This window comes from Colletotrichum aenigma (genome assembly GCF_013390185.1).
Source record: "Colletotrichum aenigma strain Cg56 chromosome Unknown KSG_Cg56_contig01, whole genome shotgun sequence".
NCBI lineage: Eukaryota > Fungi > Ascomycota > Sordariomycetes > Glomerellales > Glomerellaceae > Colletotrichum > Colletotrichum aenigma.
Window position 1 is genome coordinate 7,594,596 of NW_023500907.1, and position 17,039 is coordinate 7,611,634.

At 49.3% G+C, this 17,039-nt stretch overlaps 5 protein-coding genes across 5 annotated transcripts; 1 reads left to right on the top strand and 4 right to left on the bottom strand.

Annotated features, from left to right (window-relative positions):
• Window positions 1-166: 166 nt before the first annotated feature.
• Window positions 167-988, bottom strand: hpcH-1 (4-hydroxy-2-oxo-heptane-1,7-dioate aldolase; the record flags this gene model as incomplete). Its single annotated transcript, XM_037317267.1, has 1 exon — window positions 167-988. The coding sequence occupies one exon, from the start codon at window positions 986-988 to the stop codon at window positions 167-169; it is 822 nt and encodes a 273-aa protein (XP_037184611.1).
• Window positions 989-2,756: 1,768 nt separating this feature from the next.
• CGCA056_v002009 (putative transcriptional regulatory protein) lies at window positions 2,757-5,272 on the bottom strand (the record flags this gene model as incomplete). The annotated part of the gene is made up of 6 exons (XM_037317268.1): window positions 2,757-4,144; window positions 4,204-4,505; window positions 4,563-4,715; window positions 4,772-4,939; window positions 5,010-5,104; window positions 5,204-5,272. 6 exons carry the CDS (start codon window positions 5,270-5,272, stop codon window positions 2,757-2,759), a joined length of 2,175 nt encoding a protein of 724 aa, XP_037184610.1.
• A 578-nt stretch (window positions 5,273-5,850) lies between these two features.
• On the bottom strand, window positions 5,851-6,549 carry CGCA056_v002010 (uncharacterized protein; the record flags this gene model as incomplete). Its single annotated transcript, XM_037317269.1, has 1 exon — window positions 5,851-6,549. One exon carries the CDS (start codon window positions 6,547-6,549, stop codon window positions 5,851-5,853), a length of 699 nt encoding a protein of 232 aa, XP_037186252.1.
• A 4,199-nt stretch (window positions 6,550-10,748) lies between these two features.
• Dml-0 (2,3-dimethylmalate lyase) lies at window positions 10,749-11,896 on the bottom strand (the record flags this gene model as incomplete). The annotated part of the gene is made up of 3 exons (XM_037317270.1): window positions 10,749-11,029; window positions 11,081-11,347; window positions 11,401-11,896. The coding sequence occupies 3 exons, from the start codon at window positions 11,894-11,896 to the stop codon at window positions 10,749-10,751; spliced, it is 1,044 nt and encodes a 347-aa protein (XP_037186253.1).
• Window positions 11,897-15,016: 3,120 nt separating this feature from the next.
• On the top strand, window positions 15,017-15,818 carry CGCA056_v002012 (uncharacterized protein; the record flags this gene model as incomplete). Its single annotated transcript, XM_037317271.1, has 2 exons — window positions 15,017-15,525; window positions 15,575-15,818. 2 exons carry the CDS (start codon window positions 15,017-15,019, stop codon window positions 15,816-15,818), a joined length of 753 nt encoding a protein of 250 aa, XP_037186250.1.
• Between the last annotated feature and the right edge of the window lie 1,221 nt (window positions 15,819-17,039).

Genomic DNA, 17,039 nt, shown 5'->3' on the forward strand with positions numbered 1-17,039 from the left:
TATTGAAGATTGCATGCCAGCATTTCAAATCTCTGAGTGATGAATGAGACATCTACCGCGACGAAATCTGGAACCGCTTACATCCCATCATACCATGCTTTATGGCACCCTGCAGTGACAGTGTTCTGTGCTAAACAACAGCATCGGATCGATGGTCACTGACAATTTATGACTTGCCATTCGTAGCTGAAGTCGCCCTAACGCTCAGACTAGCCATCTCAGCAGCTCTCTTCGTGGCACCGGCGATGAGCAATGGGCCATCAGTCGCAGCCATTACCCAGCGGGCTCCCATTTGGCAGAACTTCTCGACCAAATCCATTCGTGAGTGAAGACCTCCAACTCCAACCCATTTTCCGTGCTTGTTGCAAGCCTCAATTGTTCGCTTATAGGCCTCTGTGAGTCTAGGGTTTTCGTAGTCACCCGGAATACCCATCTCAGCCGTCAGATCGTTGGTACCAATGAGCAGAGAGTCTACGCCCTCTACCCCTGCGATCTCATCAACCAACTCTAGTGCTTCAAGAGTCTCAATCATTGGAATGACCAAAGTTGCGTCGTTTGTGACCGGGTTGGAGACCTTGGCGGGAATCGTGCGGAATTGGTAATGAGGAAGCCCGTTGGTTGACGATCGCGTGCCGATGGGCTGGAACTTGGCAGCGGCAACAACGTCGCGTGCATCCTGAACACTGCGAATGTGCGGCACAATGACACCAAGTGCGCCACCATCCAAAATTCTAGAGACGAAGAAAGGATCTTTGCTCGGAGCGCGTACGATGGGCGAGATGCCAGCATACAGCGCGGCAATGCATAACTGGGAGGTCGTCTCGAGGTCGAATGAGGAATGCTCCATATCGATGAGAATTCCGTCAAATCCTGCGGTCTTAGCCATCATAGGAAGCTCTACCGACTTGACTAGTTTGACGCTAAGAGTTGATGCCACCTCGTTACGGAGGAGCTTTTCTTTGAGCGAATGGGGGATTGAAACGGGCATTTTGGAAGAGGAAATTTTGAATATTGATGATTATGCTGATAAATGCTCTGTGTACAAGCATCTTCAACGGCGTATGATAGAGGTATTGTTATATGAATTTTTATTTGCTGGTCGCGCCATGATGCCCGGACTCATGCCGAGAGACTCTATAACAGTTTCGGCACCTCCGCACATTTTTCGGCCCTCCGAAACCGCGTCCAAATCACACATGACCGAAACAATTCACAAGGGGGATTTTCGGTGGCATTCCGTCATCAGAGTGAGGCTAGGCAGAGGTAGACAGCAGCGCCGGAGGCCGTCCGATAATATCGGGGGCCTTCCGGGTGGATCCGTCAGGTATCAAAGGCGACCGGCCACCTTCGCCCCAGCTGTGTGACCGTTGATTTCCACAGCGCCAATTTCACGAAACGAAGCCAAAAGTCCTCAGGTTCAAAGTCAACTTCATCGATCGCAACACGAAGGCCAGAACCAAGGGAGGAACAAACCCCGGATTCATCTTCAACCAGCGGTCGCTAGGCTATCTCACCTGTTCCTCCTCGCAATTCATTTCTCAACATGGCCCCGGGAATTATATCTGATTCAACCACGGGCGTGCTTTCCCGCTCCAAGCCGACAGTTTACGTGTTGGATTCGTTCCAACCGGAGGTCATCAGCTTTTGTAAAGAAAATTTCAACGCAATTCTACCTGGACAACCTGAACATGCCAAGTGGAAGGAAAATGTTCGGTTCCTTCTCATGCGGTCCTCACGCCTCACGGCCGAAGATATCGCTGCTTGCCCGCATCTTCTTGCCATCGGAAAGCAAGGTGTCGGAATTGACAAGATCGATGGTGATGCTTGTTCTGCACGAGGCATTAAAATCTTCAACACCCCCGGTGTCAACGCGCGTGCGGTGGCTGAAATGGTTTTAGCTTTGACGACAGCCGTGGCAAGACAAGTGGGAAGCATCGCAGGAAAGCAAAATGCGGGCATTCTTGTGCCCAAGGAGACGTGCTCAGGGATTATCCTACACCGGAAGACGATCGGCATACTTGGCATGGGCAACATTGGAAGGGCTGTTGCTCAAATCTTTCGCGGAGCGTTCGAGGCGGACATTGTGGCTTACGACCCCTATTTGCCCCTTGACGCCTGGAATGAAATTCCTCATTCCCGCGCCGAGTCAGTATCGGAGGTCTTATCAACTTCCGACGTTGTAACGGTTCACATGCCGTTGACACCCGCTACCAGACATCTTCTTGGTTACGAACAGTTCAAAATCATGAAAAACACAGCCATAGTTATCAACACAGCTCGGGGAGGTATTATTAACGAAAGTGAACTAGAATGTGCCCTTGCAGAAGGACTCATTTGGGGAGCTGGATTGGACTGTCATGAGGAAGAGCCTCCTAGCAAAGAGAGGTACGGTACATTGTGGGACGTTGGTGCGCTCAGTACGCCACATATTGGGGCAGCAACTAGAGAGACTCAAGTCCAAACAGGCATGGCAGCAGCCACGAAGTTGTTAGACTATGCCAGAAGTCGATTCTAGAGAGAACTATAAGGTGATTGAATTCAGTATCTAAATCCTCTCATTAATGATGATCCTTTGTTTTCAACATCCATCGTAATAAGAAGTGCGGCATGACGTGTCATTCATGATGCTGTGCCTAAATGGTATTCCTAGAACGTACTTAGAGTTAGATGTTGTGTATCCACGTGAGATGAATCTAAGAGCAAACAGGAAGGCAAGTCCAGACGAGGTAAACTTTGGGAAGCTATTTTATACACTACTATTGGAAATCGAAAGCATCCAGAGCTCCGATGTGTCTATCTGGGTCCCCATACACATATTCTCCCAAGACAGACTCCATGTTCCACAGAGTCTCATCATTCAGGAATGCCCAGTCAAAGAGATCGCTCCTTGGCGAGAAGTCATCTGATACCCCCAGCGCCGCTTGACTGTCTCTCACACTACTGAGTGATATTGCAGTGTCCCCTGGGACAACCCTCTCCATGGGGAACGAAAACGCGACATTATTTGTAATGCTTCCTCCAAAGTTGTCTTCTTGAAGTCTCGCATCGAGATTCGCGCCCAGAATGTTGGATTGCGAGGAGCCGCGCGAGCCGAGAATCAAGTAGTCTGGGACTCTCAAAGCATTTGATGGTCTATCCAATGATGATGGTCGGAAAGCTGGGGTAACGTTATCTGGCCCTATGTTCTGGGATGCGTTGTCTGATTGTAATGTGTCGAGAATTTTGTTCAGTTTCCGCGTGGTATCGCGCCGAAGAGCTTCGAAAACAGCAGCATATTGTCTCGCACTTGGTAGCTGCTCGGCCATGTCCCTCAATGTCTCTTCACATTGAAACAGACCGGCTGTGGCATCTGAGATGTCTTCTTTTTCTAGCTTTGTTGCCGTTGAAACACAAAACAGTACAGATAGACCAGCCGTAAACATCATATGAAAATAGCTGCGTGTGTGTGTGATGAGTGGGCGCTGTTGACACAGTGTTGAATAGATCCAAATGGTTCGAAGTGCAGTCCTGAGGCATAAAATGCAGATATGACGAGGTGTCTTTCTGTCTCGTTTGGGCACGAGGTCAATGGCTCGTCGGACAAGGTAAAGCTCCTCCCTGGCTAGCAATAGATCATACCAACTCTGCGACTCATAAAGACATTTTGGCTGTTGAAAGACCGGAGAATCATCTCTCCAATGCTGTAGCTCCTGCATCAAGCGGCTCAGAGTTGTGTATATATATCCGGGAGCAAAATGACTCTGCGAAGACTCGAAGTAGTTGCGCGCAAGCTTAGAGAACTCGGTGTGGATTCTGGACGAGATCTGTCGCAAGCGCACGGAGGTAAAGAAAACGGTCATCTCTGTCGTCTCAAGCGTGATATGCGACAGCCGAAAAGCAGCAAAATCTCTTGAAGATTGATTTGCAGTAACGAGATCCTCGTCATTTGCATCTGCTGGAAAGCTGGTCTCAATGTCGCGGTCATCGATACCGAAGGGTTTTCCAAGTAATGTAGAACTATATCTGTCGATCATGTAAAACTGCCAGAATACTCGTCGTTCCATTTGGGCCTGCATGAAGTTCGAAGAGGGATTTTCGTTGAGGTGTAGGCCTTGTTCGATGCATAGACGACCACAAAGCCGAATCACGTCCCAGATTGACGTGCCTTCAAACAACGGCGTGAGCACAGAGTGTGGCGACAATACGCATTGGAACCAGACGTACCTATACGATGGTATATACCAAATCGGCATATCAAAAGAAGGTCTTGGATAGAGGCCAAGCCTCGTGTAAGAAAGTCCGACCCCATGTGTTGCAAAGCGGCGAGGTAGTATCCTTCCGGGTGCTGGCTATGAGTACCGTTTTTGAATGGGAATACCGCGCCCACTGCGAGAATCATGAATGCGCGAAACAAATCGTGATTTGAAGCGGGTTGATCAGCCGGCACGAGTAAAAAGACCCGGCCTGAGAGAGACTTGACCTCGTCTCGACGAAGAAAAGGACTCTGCACGTGAGACCAACTCAGGCTGCGTCATGGTGTCAGGAACAATGGTTCAATGTATTGCTTGAAATGACTGGCATACTACTTTTCGAACAGGAACTCGCCATCTTCATTAGAAGGAAGACCGCAAGGTTGAATTGCAGGCTCAGGGGCGCCTGGGACTCTTGCCAGCAGTTGAAGTAGTTCGATATTATTTCTTCTCAAATCTGGATCGGTGAACAGCGAAGCCATAAATCTCAAGCTTGTTAGAAACCTTCCGAGAAAGAAATCATGATTAAGGTGTGGACTTACCCTAGTCCCTCACCGTGTGAGACAGTAGAGTTCTCAATCGAGTTGACCGTCGGACCGGCCTCCGCGGTGGGCTGGTCAGTGGTATTGCTTGTTGAGGCTTCATCGACATGAAAAGTATGTAACGTTTGAGATAATTCTTTGCCACGCTGCTCTAAACGATCAATCTCTCTATAAATAGCCGTTAGATGTCATGTAATCGCCAAAACAAGGAGGGCCCGAGGGGCGGGCCAACTCTTACGCTCGAGAGAGTGTTTCTTCGCCACCAGAGTTAAGCACGATGCAGTCGTTACCCGTTCTTGAACAAGGGGTGCATGCTGGCCTTGTACTGTCACACTTGAAAGATTGACATTAGCTGCCCGCCCTAGGTGAATTATGAAATCACTTCTGCAGTACCTGTGGCTAGTTACCCTCTTGAAGTTTAGGGAGTCATACTTTGATTTTCTTCTGATAACACAACTGACAGGCGGGAAGCCGGGGCAGTCGATCTGGAGCGGGGTTCATTTTGGTCATGACCTTCAATGAGAAGACCAATGCAAGGTATGTCACTTGTGATCCCCTCATATGTTAAGCCATCGATTGCGGCATGACTTTCGGACTGACTCCGACGAGGCGTGTCAAAGTGGAGGAATCGGCTTGGTTCGGCTATTTTCACCAGAGTCTTCTGCCCCGCTCAGTGTATGGGTGGGGATCATCCCGCGCAGGTTGCGTCTCGCGCGGATCTCCTGACAGACATGTCGCTGCTGCAAGATCGCTTTCTCCAGGGGCATCTACCGCGATTCTGATTGGACATTGGAACTCGTGGCTTCCAACGCGTTTATTAGTCTCACTTTTTGCTTACCGAAGACGGCGCCTTTTCAGGACCTGTATCCATCTCATTGCGGGAATCGCTGTCGCCAAGCGTCCGCCGGGGCTCTGACTAGCAGGCCCAGTCCCGTCGGAACTACCGTGCGCAGAGTCGAAGGCCATACCAGCGGAGAGAGTTACAGCACCGCGGAACGTAGCACAGCAGTGTTATTCCTAAACGAAGCTCGAATTGCAAAGTCACCCTAACATATCCTAGACTGCTTGCTCGGAATGTCTCAATCCTTAATCCAACAACCAGCAAACCCCCTCATTGTCTTCGTCGGCTCCTTAAACATTCCTTCTGTGACGTCCATCAAGTACTGGGAGCAGTGCTCGGTGTGCCCTGGACTTGTGACGACGGTATCCATGGCGCGCCTTTCGTCGAAGAGAACGTAGAATTGCCGCCTCCACATGATAGCGCAATGGTTAATGTGATCGCGAATCGACGTCCAGTAAAAGTCTCGGTTTGACATTTCGTCAATAGTCAGGCGGTGCGTCATGTTTATATCAGAGAATGCGCCCCAGCTATTGTCATCGCGATATTCGTCAACCGATTCTTTGTCAAAACAAGGTCCGGGGACCCAGTGGTTGAGCAAGATGTCATATTTGCATCCTTGGGCTTTTGCTTCTTCGGTCGAGTTGCCGCAATTTATAAGACGCTTGCCCGAAGTGACGTTGTGCCGTATGCCGGCGAGGTGATTCTCCAGTATCGTGGGGTGAGTCGATGCCGAGACTTGCGTCGAGCTTGTCGGCATTGGTGAAGGGACGATGAGAAAAACGACGAAACCCCACACTAAAGATGTCGCAACGAAGACCAGCACGTGGGATAGTACTGTCGTACGGCGTTTAACGGGATGCTGTGGAGGACTGGTCTCCTCGGCCGCCGGGTCGTCCGAGTATTTCAGGAAGGGCTGATATTCGGGAGTTGAAGCCATACTGGGTGCGAAGTTGCATGCAGCTCATGAGATGGTCTGAAGGTGCAATGAGCAGCTGCAACGAGCGTATTCTGGGGGGAAACTCTATGATTTTATTCGGCCTGCTGTAATAACCGTGCTCTCTCTTTGCCTCTGACGCTACAAATGGTGATGGCTGTGCGCGCACGCGCATGTTACACATGCTGTTTTAAACCAAGGCTTTCCGCAAACATGCTCACATACTGCAGAGACCCAGCTCCGTTTCATCCCAACATTTTGACCTGAAATTGAGTCTGATGTTTCAGCTAAAATGATGATCCAATTGGCTAACTTTAACTTGTCTTTTCTACGCTTTTGCGATTGGCTATTCACCACATGGCTCAGGGATGCAGGTGACAATCAATCGAGGATGCTGGTGCCAATCCTCAGGGATGTTGGCGGCAAATGATGTCTCCGTGGGTGTCTCGACAAAGTCGTATCTCATCACCAACACTGCGCCGCGATGCAAACGAGAACACCTGTTCGGAATTGCCGACGATGCCGACGAACGGAAGTGTGTGATTGCGTCCAGTTGGAGATTTGGTGCCGCGTGAGTAGTGAAATGTAAGCATACGATGCACATTTACGCATTGCAACGTCGATATGATATTTGCTTGGGAGAAAGCAAAATTCTCGCTTGGGGGTGAAGTTCTCTTTTGCCCAGGGGCCAGGCGCACTTTTGGCAGGTCTACTACGTCCTGAGTCTTGGCTGTGATCTTGCGCCACGGCAATGCCAGTTGACCTTTTGCACATTTCCTTCCAGGCTGTCTGTGATAAAAACGGTCTTGTTCTCTGGCCCGCCAAAGCAGCAGTTCGTCAAGTTGATACCACTCGTCCCACTGACTATGCGTGCTTTGGGGATGCCATTCGAATCTACGACGAAGATGGATCCTAGACTGGGATGACAGATGAAGAGGCTCCCCTCTTCGTCAATTGCTAGTCCATCTGGACCCGCGTTCCCGAATGACTGAAAAAACACACCAGCTTTGGTTGTTGTCCCATCAGAATGAAGAGGGAGACGCCAAACCTGGTTAGATCTTGTCATCGCAACGAACAAAAACTTTTCGTCGGGCGAGAGAACGAGTCCATTTGGGGACACGCCGTTCTCAACAATTGTCTCTAGTTTTCCACCAGCCAACAACCTGTACACTTTGCCAGTTGGATCTGTCATACCGGTTTGGCCTTGGTCAGTGAAGTAAATACTTCCTCGAGAATCAACAATCAAGTCATTTGGGCCCTTGAATCGCTCGAGATGACGCCGGGTGATCAGTGGTTTGATCTTCTGATTGGATGGATCGAAGGAGAGGATTCCCTGAACACGATCAACTTGGTAAGGCTAAAATGTTGCGAATCGGCGCGGTGAATTCTGCGTACCTGCTTGTAGTCTGCAATGACCAAGTGACCGCCATCAGTTGCAGCAAGCCCATTGGGTTCACCGTCCCATGTCGCGACAACGGTAATGGTCTTCCCCGGGTCAATCCTAAGGATTCGACCGTAGGGAACATCCACGATATAAAGGTTGCCAAGATTATCCACGACTGGTCCCTCGAGAAAAATATGTTGGAATTGTCGCGCAAAGCCACCGCGCCACTCGGTGTCTTTTCCAAGGCAACGCATATCGTCTGGAATCCGAACGTAAAGTTCGGCCTGTATGATCGGGGGCACGGGATAGAAGTTCATTGCGAGAAACGTATGTGAATGTTTATGCGATGTTGTCCAACTGGCAACTGGCAGCGGGCGCAATCAAAGGTTTAAAGACTTCGTCAAGGAGCCAGCCAATCCGAAATCACAGATAATCAAAATTTCATGGACAAGTTCTCTCATAAGATCCTCGCTAAGTATGTGGGATCGGCAGGGACGGAAATCCTCCGGTAATTAGTGTCGTCGGACAGGACCCGGGCCTGACCTTCGGCGCAATTCCGAATCATACCCCCTAAATGGTGAGCTGCCTAGGATTCTCGCGTATTATCCCCCGAATCCGGGACGCAGCAGCTCGCGGGGTCCGGGGAAGGTTGTGAAATCATGACAAGGGTGGACAAAGATATCAGGAAGCGATTGTGCTTATCACTAATGTTAACAACCAAGCTCTGGTTCACCAGTATTTCTCACCTAGTGTAACTCAGCAAGCTGCTCAAAATGTCCCTCATCAGTGCCACAACAGCTGCTGTACGAAACAGCCCCAGAGAGATATTCAATCGATACTTGTTTGTCTGCACCTGGATATGGAGCTTCTCAGGGGTCGCGAAAGGATTCGACGAAGGTGTGTACCGAAAATACATCGGTGTACGCATGCATCCAGCTGATGAGCCTCTCGCCACAGGCAATATCGCATCCCTGGTCACAATGTCCGTCTTCAAAACTCGATTTGGGATAGGTGATCAATCTGAAAGCGAGTATTCGAATACAAAAGGCTGGATTGTGGCTATCGCGACGGCTGGTGCTGTCCTTGGTTGTTTGGCCTGCGTAAGCCTCACTGAGAAATTGGGCCGTCGGCTAACAATGCAAATCTTCACATTGATATACATTGCCGGAATCTTGGGGCAAACATTCTCTTGTGGAAATATGACGGGTCTATATCTCTCGAGAATCATCTCTGGTGTAGGAATAGGTGCTACAACGGTGCTGCCTCCCGTGTACATTTCCGAGGTAGGGACGCGAGCTATCTCAAGGCACCGTGTTTCGCAAACTGATCGATAGTGTAGATTGCTCCTCGGTCGATACGCGGTCTCTTGACTCTTCAGTACACCTGCTGTCAGCAGCTGGGAGTTGTGTTCGGCTTCTTCTTTAACTACGGCATCACGAAACACTATTCAGGTTCCCAAATCCAATGGCAGCTGCCAACCGCCCTCCAGATCGCGCCTGCGATAATGTGGGGTTTGGGAACATTCTTCACTCCCGAGTCTGCCCGTTTCCTGCTGTCTCGCGGAAAATCAACAGAAGCTCTCAGGGTCCTTTGTGACTTTCGACAACTTCCAGCCGATCATCCCTACGTGCAAGACGAATTCCGAGCAATGGAGGCCCAACTGAATCACGAATTGGAGATTGTATCAGGCGCTTCGATACTTGATCTAGCAAAGGAGACGTGGGCCGACATTCCTAATAGACGACGATTCATCTTAATGTTTCTGGCGCATTTATTTTCCCAATGGAGCGGAGCAAACGCAATGTGAGTATCACGACCCCAAGAACGTACGCCAGTCCTAACCCATGACGAAATCCAGTACTCAATATAGCCCGTCCATTTTTGGATATTTAGGCATCCAAGGCGAGGAAGGTCGTCTTCTTGCTACTGGAGTCTATGCGATTCTCAAATTCGTCTCAGTCTTGGTCTTTTCAGTATTCGTCATCGATTTCATCGGCAGGAGGCGGTCCCTTCTTACTGGAATATGTCTCCAGATCACGACCCTTCTTTTTGTAGGCGTCTATCTCAAAGTGACTAACGGACGAGACCCTGGAGACATTTCTGCAGACTCAGCAGCCAGGCGAGCAAGCGAAGCTGCCATCGCGGCAATCTACTTGCATGCCATCGCGTGGTCTATAGGATGGTTTTCCATCCCTTACCTCGTCAGTGCAGAAGTCTTTCCGATCCGTATCAGATCTCTATGCGTATCTGTTCTCATGGCTTTTCACTGGGCCTTTTACTTTGGCTGCTCGCGAGCTATGCCATCACTTCTGGCCGCTACCGAGCGCTATGGTGCCTTTATATTCTTTGCGGTCATCTGCTTTGTTTCCCTTGTCTACGTATATCTTGCCATGCCGGAAACCTCTGGAAGATCTCTAGAGTCCATGGAAAGCCTGTTCAATCGACCTTGGTACACCGTGCATAAGGTTGCGTACCCAAAGGCGGAGGATCTCGCAGCTGGTCCGGTCGTCATAGATACGAACGGAAAAAAGGAGGGGGAGAAGGCCAGCGTCACCCACATGTCTTAGCATGTGCTGCGGTGCTGTGGCCTCAGGTTAGATATCCTGTCGACCGTTCCGAATTAGGAGCATGTTTCTGGACGAGCCTTGTAGAGGCAATCGCGGTTTTAGCACTGGTGGGTTTCAAAGCGCCGGAATGGTGATAGATTAAATGACTGCAAAGCGTTACGACAAAGAGGTCAATTGAAAAAGAACATCACTGTCAAATTGTACTCTGGACCCCTCCTTGTCACCAATGAAAGCTTGACTCTCGCTCTCCCTCAGGGCGAAGATACGTTAACGTTGATCGGCCCATCGTCATCATATTTATACCGATCTTCTAGTTCCCAGTATTTCTTGAAACCTACACCCTCACAGACTTCGTCAAAAGACAGAATCATAGGTGGTGCACCGACTGTCATGCTTCTTTTCAAGCTTTCGAGCGTCTCACGCACACTTTTCAACTTCGCAGCGACGAGGGTCCAAGGATATGCCACGGCACAATACCCGAGTTCAGCCAGATCTTTTGCTGACAAATTTTCAGTCTTTCCACCTTCGATTACTGCTTCACATTAGAGATCTTGCATCTTGATACAGAGTGTGGTTCACTTACTGTTTGCAAACGTAGGGAGTTGCAGTGTTTCAACGCACTTGCGCATAGCGTCTCGGTCGGGTGGGGCCTCGACGAAGACGGCATCGACTCCGATTCTCTTGAACTCTTTAGCTCGTGTCAATGCCTCATCCCATCCAACGACTAAAGCATCGGTTCGGGCAAGAACGAAAATATCTTTGCCCTGATCACGGGCATCACATGCCGCCTGAATTCGAGCGTACGCCTCGCCTCGTGACACAACGGACTTGCCCTTCGTATGGCCGCAACCTGTTCGTGTCAAAGTGAGAAGAGAGCCACAAGAAATGGTGAGCATATCGTACGCTTAGGCCAAGTCTGGTCTTCTATCATCACGCCGGCAGCCCCAGCCTCAGCAAAGCTCTTGACTGTTCGCCTGACGTTCAGCGGACTTCCGTAGCCAGTATCACCATCAGCCATTACTGGCACAGAGACCTGACGCACAGTCTCTCCAATCTTGTCGCACATTTCCGACATGGCAATGTAACCGGTGTCGGGAAGCCCGTAGGCGCTGGCAACCGCATAACCAGCCAAGAAGACCATGGGAAAGCCTGCTTCTTCGACTAGGCGAGATGAGAGACCATCGTAAGTGCACGCATGGGCCAGAATTTTGTCGGAATTATTGTGTGCTTCTAGCATCATTGTCCGCAAGCGAGAAGCCTGGATTGAGGGTATCTTCCCTCGAACATTCACAAGCGTCGTAGTCAAGTTCTCCGTCTGCCCTGGGTTTCCCTTCTTCTCCACGACCGGAGGGTTGAATTTGAAGGGGTAGGGGATGCTGTTGACAATAGATTTCGACATGATAAAGGAGATGCGGTTGAGTTGCTTTTCTTGCGTATGTCTTTGGGATTGTAAATTGTTTGCCTTAATAGAAGCCAAGTTCGGTCCATTTTCGAAAACCTACGTGTTCATTTATAACTACCATGAACGATACGTAAGGCTTTGGGATGTTGTTTGTGTTCCTTGACTATCCGGAACACTAAACGGAAAGGAACGGATAAGCTAGGACGCACGGTTGACTTCAAGGAAACGTGCGACCAGGGTTGGTGTAGATCAATCAGAGAATCTGGGGTAAATGTTCCCCAAGCCTCCACTTGATAAGTCTATTCCCCGCATTCACTTGCATTGAGTGAGGGAGCTGCAGATCGAAGTTGCGATCGGAGAAGTGCGGATATCATACACGTATAAAGCAGTGGCTTTCCTTGTTGAATAGAACATATTTGCATGGCCCATTATTCATTTCTCCATTCACAGGCTTAACAAGAGCCAGTTTGTTTTGTGTACCTTGCATTACTTTACTAAGAACAGTTAGAGTCTGCGTCTGACGGCAAGCGATGGCGCAAGCCGTATCCGAGGATAAATTATCAGTCAAGGCGAAGCAAGTCGAGGATGTTGACATGCCAGCTGTGCAAGATAACGCAGCAATATCGGAGCAGACCGACATTCGCATTCGAAGATCAGTACGTTGACCCGATACACCGCAGACCGAAATAATTTAACTGGAGTTCTTAGTTTGACCGACATCTCCTTCCAATTGTGTGCTGCCTTTACATCCTCTCCTACCTTGACCGTGGCAACATCGGTAACGCAAAAGCCGCCGGAGCCAAATCTGACTTAAAGCTTTCTGATTCTGAGTGGGCTTGGGTTCTAAACTCATTTTATATCGCCTACGTCGTGTTTGAATGGACCAATCTCGTCTGGAAAATACTCCCTGCCAGCAAGTACGTGGCAGTGCTATGCATTCTGTGGGTTGCCCCTCAACATCTTTTCAATCATTGTGGGATATCGCTGATGCCTATGAAACTATTAGCTGGGGCACTGCGGCAATGTCTTCAGGTGCTGCGCATAATCTCGGGTCTCTGGCAGCCTCGCGTGCTTTTCTCGGCCTGTTTGAGGCAGCTTTCGGCGCCGGCGCCCCGTATTTTCTGTCCATGTTTTACAAGCGGCGCGAACTGGGATTCAGAGTATCTCTCCTGATTGGAATGTCGCCCCTGGCAAATTGCTTCGCGTCTGCCCTTGCCTTTGGAATCACACAGATTCGCGGGTCTCTGGAGCCTTGGCAATATCTATTCATTATCGGCAAGTTTCCATCCTAACAATAAGAATACTGACCTAACGAAACCAGAGGGAGCGCCAACGATTGCCTTCGGTGCAGTTACTTGGTTCTATCTAGCCGACTCACCTGGTTCAGCAAATTTCTTATCGGAAGCGGACAAAATCTTCGCTGTAGAGAGACTGCAACAACGAGACAACACAAAAAAGTCTGCCATCAGATGGGACCAAGTGTTTGCAGGAATGACTGATTACCAAAACTACGTGCATACGCTGATTCACTTTTGCAAAAACTACTCATTTGCTGCATTGTCAAACTTTCTCCCAACTATTGTCCGCGATATGGGCTATTCGTCTGTCACAGCGCAAGGTCTGACAGCTCCGCCGTATTTGGCAGCTTTTGTTTGTTGTGTTGCAGCAGCTTGGGCTAGCGACCGTTACGGCATGCGTGGATTTATCGTCAGTGGTGGAAGCGTCATGGCTACTGCCGGCTATCTCATTCTGGTCCTAATTCGAGATGAATCAAAAATTGCGGCACGATACACCGGTGTATTTCTCGCCTCTTGTGGAGTTTTCCCCGCCATGTGCATCAATATCACATGGTTGTTGAACAACCAGGGCGGTGACTCAAAAAAGGGCGCAGGCCTCGCAACCCTAGCAACACTTGGGCAATGTTCTTCATTCATGAGCAGTGTGGTCTTTCCGACTTCTGATGGGTCAGTAGCTCTTTCAAGGTTATGTTGCGCATGAGCGTCATAAAGCTAACCTGTTGGACAGCCCGTTCTAAACCAAAGGAACAGCAATTGGTTGCGGGTTGACGGGCATAACAGGCGTTGCAGCTATAGGGTTGCATTTCGCTTTGGAATATGAGAATCACAAGAGGGACCTTGAATTCGGTCCAAGGGACGAAAACACTGTGATCGATGTGACAGAGGTTGGGGACAAGCATCGCAGCTTTCGTTACCTAACTGAAGAGTACGAGTGGCTGCCTTCGTAGGTGGTTGGGTAGCTGGGCTAGCTGGTGCTGCAAGGGCTGTCTATCTCGTAGATACGATGGCATTAGTGGAAGTTGCGTCATTCCCGATTAGGAGGCCGTTTTCAACAATCGAGCACTTGCCAATAAGTCAATCCCCAAGTACTCAAGATTTGACCGCCAAAGCCGAGCTGGCTTATTAAGGTGTAAATTGACACACGAGCATGGATCTCGATATGGATCTTAACGGCAATCGGGCGGTGCGAGCCCCGCAAATGGCTAAGACAACCAATCATACCCTCTAGAATTGTGTTTCTAACCCCGGGAATGGCGCGGGCCATGAACATAGACTAACCGAGTTGTCCACCGCGGGACATTTCTTCACTGCTCTCCGTGGCTTTCCGGCCATCCCACCGGAAAGTCACGGCTCGTACACAAACCCGGCACGATCTCGGTGCAATCAGTCTTGCCGTCACTTTCCATCCCCGGATTCTCGCTTTCATCGACATCACACCCAACAAGCAAGATCCATCTCCATCATTGACGGCTCATTACAGACTATGGCATCCGTCCCTCCCGCCGAGAACGAAAGGCCGATTCGAAACTTCCGCCGTACTTACAAGGCGTGCAAACTTTGCCGCAGGAATAAGATTCGATGCATCACTGACGGGCCTGGGAAATCTTGTTTGCGATGCAAAAGAGAACTAAGGGAATGCGTCTTTCCTGTGGAGAGGTCCCATTCCAGTCGTGCCGATGATAAAATTCGGATTCCATGTGAACTTGGATTGAGCATAATGAAAGACAAAGGTAATCTTTTTTTTTTTTTGGCATTGTCGAACATCATGAGAACCACACTGATAATATATGAAGAATTACCCCATTCCGCCCACCTCAACATGAAGGATGACGGTTCGCAAGCTGCCTCAGAAGTGGTCACTGAACCAGCTGTCAATGGTGTCGCCAGCGGCAACTGGCCTGTACCAGACGCCAATACAACGTCGCCAGCAGATGGAGAGTCGGACAATTCCCAGTCAATGTTTGAAGTTCTTCGACCTGACGCAGTTGGACTTGACAATGATAACGAGCAAAGAGAAGACAATGTTACTGGAGATTTGAACGGAACATTGATGAGAACGCTTGTCTCCAATGGGAACGATGCGCTGAAGTTACTGTTTCAAGCTACTCTTGAAAATAGGAACGGGGACTCGCCGGCCGAACTTTCCACTATTAATACAGCCCCGCAGACAGTGATCGATCTATCCACCCCGAAAAAAGCACCATCTGTAGCAGCAAAGGCTAACGAACTTCCCGTGCCATCTTCTAAGACGCTCAGAATGTGGAATGCATTGCGTTTTTCGAAAATGGGATGGTTTTCATCTGAAGAAGCGGTTACTTACATGGACCTGTAAGGCCCCTATGACATGATTTGGCAGCACGAACTGATTATGGTGGAGATTCTTCAAACATTTGGCGCCACTGTCACTAGTCTCGAGAAACTTCAACCCGAGCCATGACGCGCACTTTAACCTAATTACTCAGGAGCCACTTCTTTGCTGCGTGATACTCTTGATTTCTTCAAGATACCATGTGCTTCCAGGAACAGGTGGAATTGCAAGAAGCACTTTGATCCACCAAAGACTGTGGGAGCATTGCCAACACCTCATCCTGAGGATAATAATCGGCCAGGAAAAAAGATGAAAGGCTAAGACTCGTACAATAGGCTCCATTGAGGCATTTCTTCTGATGGTAGAGTGACACTCACGAGCTATACACTTTCCACCAGGTGCCGATGGATGGGACTCGTCATTGCTGCTGACTGAAGACGACCCGAGAGACACTGAACACAATAACCGAGCGGACAAAACGGACGAGATCAATGTAAAATGGTTCCGAGATATTGTTGCTCCCGCTAAAACATCAGACCGCATGTCCTGGATGCTACTTGGTTGCGCGCAGTCCCTGTCTCTAAAGTTAGGGTTATTGAACATGAGCGAGCCGGAACACGCTACTACAACCCCCACAGATTTTGGGCTACGCCCGGAGTCTCTCTGCCAACTGCTTTACATTCTGGTAGAACAACACTCAAACCGACTCGGCTGCGCTTCGATGATACCGGCGGAATTTACCCCCGTGCTCTCTCAACAACATCGTCTTGGCGACGATTCCAGCATTTTGTCGTCTTGGCTAGATTTGACAAATATATCGCGAACAGTGAATGACATGTTGTTTCCATCACCAATGGGAACAAGAGAACTACTCAGGAATGGTCGCTATACAACGATCGTGCGTCGCTTCAGGCATCAACTCCGTACTTGGAAGTATACATACATAACTAGAACCAGCTAGGAAGTTCGCTGTGCCACTCCTCAGTTCAACCCTACCTGGCCTGACCATTTGAAACTCAGTTCTTCCAGCACACTATCAAGAAGAGCTCTTATTGAGTACAATTACACACGCATCTTAATGAATTCTCTGGGGATCCAAAGGGTCATCGACCGTGCAATAGGCGGCGTTAGGCCGGCATCAGCACAGGCAAACGCAGCCATTTTAAATATGCCTGTCAAAGCTGTCGAATCGGAGTTCATTAACGAAGTCATTGATGGTTCATGCGAAATCCTTACCTCTATGGACAGGTTTTATGAATCTGGAACGCTTTGGTTTTGCCCTGTGCGCATATTTTTGCGCGTCATCACTGCTTCAATACTTTTACTGAAGGCACTTAGCTTGGGGACAAGGGTAATAGAACTGCAGGCATCACTAGTCGTTCTGGAAACGAGCATAAGTGTCTTTAAGACTGGTACGTTGGACGATATGCATCTTGCCTTGAGGTATGGATCGCTTCTAGAGGCATACGTCATAAGGTTTCGTCAAGGAATGGCCCCCTGTACCAATCCAAGAGACTTGTCATCATTTCCATCA